The 7518-nt window shown below is 36.9% G+C and overlaps 1 protein-coding gene and 1 long non-coding RNA gene across 2 annotated transcripts; both read right to left on the bottom strand.

Moving 5' to 3' along the window:
- Nucleotides 1-4991: 4991 nt before the first annotated feature.
- LOC130590983 (uncharacterized) lies at nucleotides 4992-5375 on the bottom strand. The gene is made up of 3 exons (XR_008968868.1): nucleotides 5298-5375; nucleotides 5147-5213; nucleotides 4992-5060 (listed from the first exon to the last, which is right to left on the bottom strand). It is a non-coding gene; the product is annotated as an uncharacterized LOC130590983 (long non-coding RNA).
- Nucleotides 5376-6544: 1169 nt separating this feature from the next.
- Nucleotides 6545-7169, bottom strand: LOC130590982 (uncharacterized). The gene is made up of 2 exons (XM_057393772.1): nucleotides 6995-7169; nucleotides 6545-6908 (listed from the first exon to the last, which is right to left on the bottom strand). Exons 1-2 carry the CDS (start codon nucleotides 7064-7066, stop codon nucleotides 6654-6656), a joined length of 327 nt encoding a protein of 108 aa, XP_057249755.1. The 5' UTR covers nucleotides 7067-7169; the 3' UTR covers nucleotides 6545-6653.
- Between the last annotated feature and the right edge of the window lie 349 nt (nucleotides 7170-7518).

The raw sequence follows: 7518 nt of genomic DNA, 5'->3' as shown, positions 1-7518 counted from the left end.
TTACCAGATAGCCGATGATGGAAGTATTCGGTTCAAGGGGAGGTGGTTTATACCAAGTAATAGAGAAGAGTTGAAGCGGAAATTAATTGAAGAAGCTCATAGCTCACCTTATTCAGTACACCCAGGTGGTGATAAGTTGTATAAGGACATGAAGCAAATGTTATGGTGGCCAAACATGAAGCGAGAGGTAGCAGAGTTCGCGGCTAATTGTCTCACATGCCAAAAGGTCAAGATTGAGCACAAGAGGCTGCAAGGGAAGGTTCAGCCTCTAGATATTCCGAGTGGGAAATGGGATCCTATATCAATGGATTTTGTGTCTGCATTACCAAGAACTAAGGTTGGAAATGATACAATTTGGGTAGTCGTAGATCGTTTAACTAAATTTGCAACTTTCATACCTATGAAGAATACTTAGTCAATGGATCAATTGGTTAAAGCATATGTGAAATGGGTGGTGAAATATCATGGTGTGCCTAAGGACATTGTTTCTGACCGTGGTTCCCAGTTGTTATCCAACTTTTGGCAGAGTTTGCAGAAGGCTTTGGGTACTAAATTGTTAATGAGTACAACTTTTCGTCCGGCTACAGACGGGCAAACAGAACGAACAATTCAGACTTTAGAAGATATGCTGCGATCTTGTGTTATGGAGTATCAGGGTTCATGGGAAGATTTCTTGGATTTAATAGAATTTTCCTACAACAACAGTCATCATGCAAGTATTGGTATGGCTCCGTTTGAGGCTTTGTATGGTCGGAAGTGTAGAAGTGCACTCTGTTGGAATGATATTAGTGAAACCGTGGTGCTTGGAACCGAGTTCCTCAAAGAGACGGTGAAGCAGGTGAAGGTGATTCAAGAAAAGATCAAAGCAGTTCAAGATCGGCAGAAGATTTATGCTGATTTGAAGCGAAGGGATGAAGAGTTTCAAGTTGGGGATAAGGTATTGTTGAAAATATCTCCAATGAAAGGGGTGATGCGATTTGGGAAGAAGGGAAAGTTAAGCCCAAAGTATATCGGGCCATATGAGGTGTTAAAGAAGATCGGAAAAGTGGCATATAAGTTGGATTTGTCAATTGATTTAAATTGAGTTCATGATGTTATCCATATACCTCAGTCAAGGAAGTATATTCCGAATGTGTCTCATGTGCTGCAACCTGAGACCATTGAATTAGACCATTGAATTAGATGATAGTTTGACTTACGAGGAAAGACCTGTAAGAATCCTTGATAGTAAAGTTAGAAGTACTCATACTAAGGATGTAAGATTAGTCAAAGTATTATGGTCAAACCATCATACCGAGGAAGCAACATGGGAAACGGAAGTGGATATGCGCAAGAAATATCTGGCGTTGTTTTCCGAGGTTAGTTGTCGAGTTACGGGGTCGTAACTCCTTTTAGGGGGGGGGGTAGAATGCGATAGATTTTCGTGCTTTTACTATAGTTATTACATTTTTAGCATATTTTTGAGTCATTATATGCATTTTAGACATGAGCATTTGAGTTAGAAACTACAATTTTACATTTTAATCCATTTTTGGAAAGTGATTATGACTTTTTGTCTTGAGTTTCGAGGTCGAAACTTCTTTTAAGGGGAGTAGACTGTAATACCCCATATTTTCAAGTATTTATTTTTTAATTAAAATATTTATTTTCTAAAATAAATATTTTAAGCAAAGGGTATTTTAGCAATTTCACTCGTATTAAATTATTTTGGCGGAAGATGGCGCCAAAATTGGATTTGTTAAACTTTTGGTTTTAAATCCTAGTCAAAATTATTCAAAAAACCAAAAAAAAAAAAAATTTTTTTTAGGCCATTATTTTTGACGGGATTGTGAAGTTAATGGGGGAGTTTTATTTTCCTAAAACTTCCAAATTTATGATGAAGGTTACAAATCTTGGTTTAATCTCCTAATTTATGGTGAAGGTTACAAACTCTTTAATTTTGAAAATTAAGTAATACCTATTCTACTCCTATAAATACCCCACACCTTTAGCCATCTTTTCCACAGAAAAATTTTGGAGAATCCATATTTCAAGGTTCTTCTTTCTCTTCTTATATATTCTAGTTTTATATTTCTTATTCAAGTTCTAATTCTCTTTGGGTTAAGAAAAGAAAAAGATTTTCCATGTTTCTTACTCAAAAATATTATGCTCATGATAGGTTATTCATGTTTACATTCATGATTAAGTTCATGTGATAAGTTACTTATCAGATTTTTATTATTGGTTTGTTAGGAGATCGTTCAAGATTAAGACTAAGTGGAGATACTAGTATACTTTTTGTGCAAGATCAAGGTACGTTATGTAGCTAGATATTTTGAAATATATATGGTTTATGTGATTAAGTTGTTTATTGATTTAATGGTTGGATTGGTTTAGAAATTTGGTTTGAAATGGTTACAATATTTTATTATTCACTCTTGAAAGTGAAAAGAAGAAATGATTTTATCAATCATTTTTATATGGAAATTTTGTTATCCTTTTTGGAAAATTAAATTATTTTTACAAAGAAAGGTTGATTGATTTTTATGAACTTTGAATGTTCAAAAAGTTGTTTATGAGGAAAGGAGGTTTATTCATGACTTACAAGTCATATTGTTATTATTTCCGCTTGATTAATATCAAGAGATTCAAAATCCACTTGTTGGCAATTATAGTTACCCCTTGATATAGCTCCATGATGGGATGACTAGCTTGGGGGTGTGCACACTTAGCAAAATAAAAGGGGAGATAAGAAGAGGAATTGTTTTCAGGATTATTTTTAATCCAAGTGGTTTGGAAAGAGTTTGTTCTTAAAATTTATTCTTGAATTATTATTCAAGTGTTTGGAAAGAGTTTGTTCTTAAAAGGTTATCCTTGAATTATTATTCAAGTGTTTGGAAAGAGTTTGTTCTTAAAAGGTTATTCTTGAATTATTATTAAGTGTTTGAAAATAGTTAATTCTTAAATAGTTATTCTTGAATTATTGGTGATGGAGTTTTCGAAATGAAAAACTATTATGAACTAACAAATGTGTTACTTATCTAGTACATTTCGTACTCAGTTTTATACTGACACGTATTTCTTTTTCCTTTTTGGCTTTGCCCTTTTTACCTTTTTGGGTAAGCATATTTGTAGGTGAACTTTGAATGTGCATGTGAGCATACTAGGAAGGGGATCTTCACCTAGATTAGAGTGTTTCATTTATTTTGAGTTTTGAGACAATATTTACTTTTATTAATAAAGAAGTATTATTATTTTTGGTTAAAGTCTTCCGGTGCAAGTTATTTTGCACTAGTGGAAAAAAGCAGTAGGGCTGCGCTGAAAATGACATGTAGGGCTGCGCTTTTTGAGGGCAACCCTTTCCATCGCAGCCCTTCAGTATTCAAGTAGGGCTGCGCTAGAAAAGCGCAGCCCTTCACAAGGAAGGGCTGCACTTTTTTGTAAAAAGCGCAGCCCTTCTAAGCTAGAAGGGCTGCGCCTTCTTCACAAGCGCAACCCTTCTAAGTTTAGAAGGGCAGCCCTTATAAGAAGAAGGGCTGCGCTAGTGAAGAACTAGCGCAGTCCTTAACTATATATATATATTTTTTTTTGCGTGCACACAGCCTGCACACAGCCTGCACATACACAGCAGCACAGCCTGCACCCACACACCAGCCCCACCCCCACCCAAAACCTCCCTTGGACAAAAAAAAATGCAAATTGCAATACGATAATATATGACAAGTGGAGAAAGGTAATAATTAACTTCAAATATATTATAATATATGTAAAGAGTGTACATAGGATTGATAGAAACTAGTACATTGTTGGAGCTAAATTTCATCCTATGCAATCATCGGTAATGTGGGACGCCAACTTATCCCGAACTTCGTCAATTTCTTCTTTGGTGAAGTTCCTAAACGTGGTATGGAATTCGCATAAACCTTGCAAAACAACCAAGGAATAAACATATACAAAAAGTCAATCATTTTACCGTAGTTAGTACTTCTAAAAATGACATATACCTTCCCGAAATGGAATCAAAATCAAATGCAAGCCTAAAAGTCTACACACTAGTTATAATATATCTCATATAATCATGTTCAAAGAAATTTGGGTTAAATACTTAATAAGTACATTTTGGGAGCGAAAAAGCCAAAATAGGCCGGAAATGGCCTTTTCGTTCCCGAAATGCAACCAACAACAAATGCAAGCCTAAGAATCTACTACTAGTTTATATTGCCTCATATAATCATTTCAAAGAGAATTTGGGGTTAAATCACTTCATAAGTACATTTTGGGAGCGAAAAGGCCAAAATAGGCCGGAAATGGCCTTTTCGTTCCCGAAATGCAACCAACAAAAATTAAAGCCTAAGAATCTACATACTAGTTATAATATGCCTATATAATCATGTTCAAAGAAATTTGGGTTAAATACTTATAAGTACATTTTGGGAGCGAAAAGCCAAAATAGGCCGAAAATGGCCTTTTCGTTCCCGAAATGCAACCAACAACAAATAAGCCTAAGAATCTACATACTAGTTATATTATGCCTCATATAATCATGTTCAAAGAGAATTTGGGTTAAATCACTTCATAAGTACATTTTGGGAGCGAAAAGGCCAAAATAGGCCGGAAATGGCCTTTTCGTTCCCGAAATGCAACCAACAACAAATTAAAGCCTAAGAATCTACATACTAGTTATATTTGCCTCATATAATCATGTTCAAAGAGAATTTGGGGTTAAATCACTTCATAACTACATTTTGGGAGCGAAAAGGCCAAAATAGGCCAAAATAGGCCGGAAATGGCCTTTTCGTTCCCAAATGCAACCAACAACAAATTAAAGCCTAAGAATCTACATACTAGTTATAATATGCCTCATATAATCATGTTCAAAGAGAATTTGAGGTTAAATCACTTCATAACTACATTTTGGGAGCGAAAAGGCAAAATAGGCCGGAAATACAACAAACAACAATTGGAAACCTAAAAGTTACATACCTTTCGAAGATCAACAACATCTTTGCAAAGTTGACGATATCGAGCATGAACCTCATGACGTAATACCCACACGCAAGTCCACCTTCTTGTACCGGACACTAAAATTCACCAAAGATGCAATAAATGACATGTTAATGTGTATTATGTGTTTGTATAAAAGGATGCAAAAAATTACTCATGTTACCTCGACTAAATACCAAACAGGAGCTTTTCCTTGTCGAAGTCCAGATGCAGTAATCTTCTTCATCACACTACATCAATACACATTATTATAAGATTAGATGTACATTTAATATTTAATAAGCTAAGTGTGCATATAGTTTCGATTAGGCTACCTATTTAACAATGATTTGACTAGTAAGGACCGTATTGTTCCTTTACGCAAAGAATCAAAGTGGTAGACTTCGTTACGTGACACACTATTGCAATGAGTGTCCAATGGTGCCTACAACAATAAAAATAATGTTATTGTTATCGTAGAACAACTAATAGGTCAATTTAATTAATTAAAAAGTCAGTTTAAGAAGCATACGATTCAATGTAAGGAAGAAGAATGATCTTATATCCAAGACGAGAACATGCGTTCAAAGAATCCTTGAGATATACTTTCACCTCTTTTTCGTTTTGTACGCAACTGTCATCTCGTACAAAGCTTGGACATAACCAACCAAAGATTGGCTGACTAGATCGCCTCACATCATTGTATAATAGCCTGAGAATTCATATTGATAAAAATAAAACTTACTTATTATGGAAGTTATTATTAGTTGGATTGAATACTACTTAATTAATAAAGTATTACCTCATGAATGTTTGTATCATGGAAACATTCAACTCTTCCCCAAGTAAGAATTCTTTAATATCAACCTTAGAAATGAAGGTCGATGTTTCCTCTAATGTAGTGGAATTGGTGGTCGACAACTTAATCTCAATCATTGCTTCATCGTCTGCATCGCTAATGCACTCATGTAGCCAGAAGCACGGTTTAGTAAGGCGTTGCACCACCTCCATATCCGTAATGAGTGGATACTTTGCCGTAGAATTCTTTCCCACTTGGGCACGTCGGCCTCCCTGAGGTGAAGCTACCTTCTTTCCCTTCCTGTCGGCCTTCCCCGAACCCTAGTAATTAGTTAAATTAAAAGATATTACTGACAATCATATATAGGAACTATAAAAGAAAACTATGTATATAACTTATGTTAGACATTGTACCTGATATGATAACCGCACCAATGCACGCGGCCATAGAATATAACTGCCAATGGAATCAGACAATAACTGTAGACCAACTCTGCATTCGGCAGCGGAAGAGGAAATGCTTCGAAACCGGGCACAATGTCTTCAAGCTGACCACATAGTGAATATCAGCACTGGCTGGTTGTGCAATAGTGGCCGGTCCCTAGGGGGCTGTACAGATCCATAAGCCACGATAATGAATACCATGACCATCTCCTTGATTACATAGCTCACATGGTGTCTCTTCCTTTAAAAAAAAATCTATTCAAGTTAGTCTATGAAACAACATATTTAAGAACAATAGTTGTGATATTAAATATTACCGTAACTCCGGTGTGGACGAGGCTGCGTAGGAACAGGCTGCGTAGGAACAGGCTGCATAGGAACATTGCCCTGCGTGAAAGCACCAAAAGTCGGTAAGCCCATCTGCGCCAAAATGGCGTTGAAATTCTGAGTCATCTCCGCTCTGAGCTCCTCCCGAAGTTGGCTTTCATAGCCTCCACATCTATGGAAGGTGATGAATTGACACTGGAGGTAGTGGATCTGGACGTAGAGGTGTATTGATCACCATACACCTTTCTCACCCCGAGGCGGACACCTCCTACGCCCCTCACACGTCCATACTGGTCCCGTCCTAGAGTCTCGTGTAAGGCATCAACTTGTCCTCTAGGAGTGAACTCACCAGCTGCCTCCTTTTCCTTCAAGCCAATCTGCATAAATGATAAGAAGAAATACTCGTGAGCGCAAAGTTATATTATTATGTAAACCTTATCAATAACTTATAATATGTACTTACAATGGCATTAGCTATCTGTTTTGTTCCGGGATCAGGTATGACTCTCTGTCCCTTTGCATCAACCCCATGCATGGAACACCACCAATCGAGCACTCTATCTGGTTGCCGCTGTGCAACTGTCGTCGTAGAGCTAGTGCCCGATGTCGTGGTCGACGCAATCGTGGGGTAATGGTCATACATCCACGATTCTCTCGCCTGACCATACGACGAGACCCAGATGGTGATAGTGCTTCCTAGATTTTGCATTCGCGCTATTTTTCTCACGAATTGCCTGAAACACACAAATATAAACAAAGGTTAGATATGGTGTTATATAATATTGGATCTGAAGTATTAAATCTTAGCTAGTAAAAAATTCTTACAACAACTTCTGGGGTAGTTTTTTGTGCAACAAATGCATGCCACTGCTCAGCTGTGATATGCCTCCATATCTGATATGGAAGCTTGGAGGGATCCTCAATGATGTGTCATGTGAAGCCTCAGAAGAAGGTGTTGCTTCCCCGTCGTAGATTTTCTTCTTCTTT

Source organism: Beta vulgaris, chromosome 4 (genome assembly GCF_026745355.1).
Source record: "Beta vulgaris subsp. vulgaris cultivar EL10 chromosome 4, EL10.2, whole genome shotgun sequence".
In the NCBI taxonomy this organism is placed as follows: Eukaryota; Viridiplantae; Streptophyta; class Magnoliopsida; order Caryophyllales; family Amaranthaceae; genus Beta; species Beta vulgaris.
This window is presented reverse-complemented; position numbering and strand designations above follow the sequence as displayed.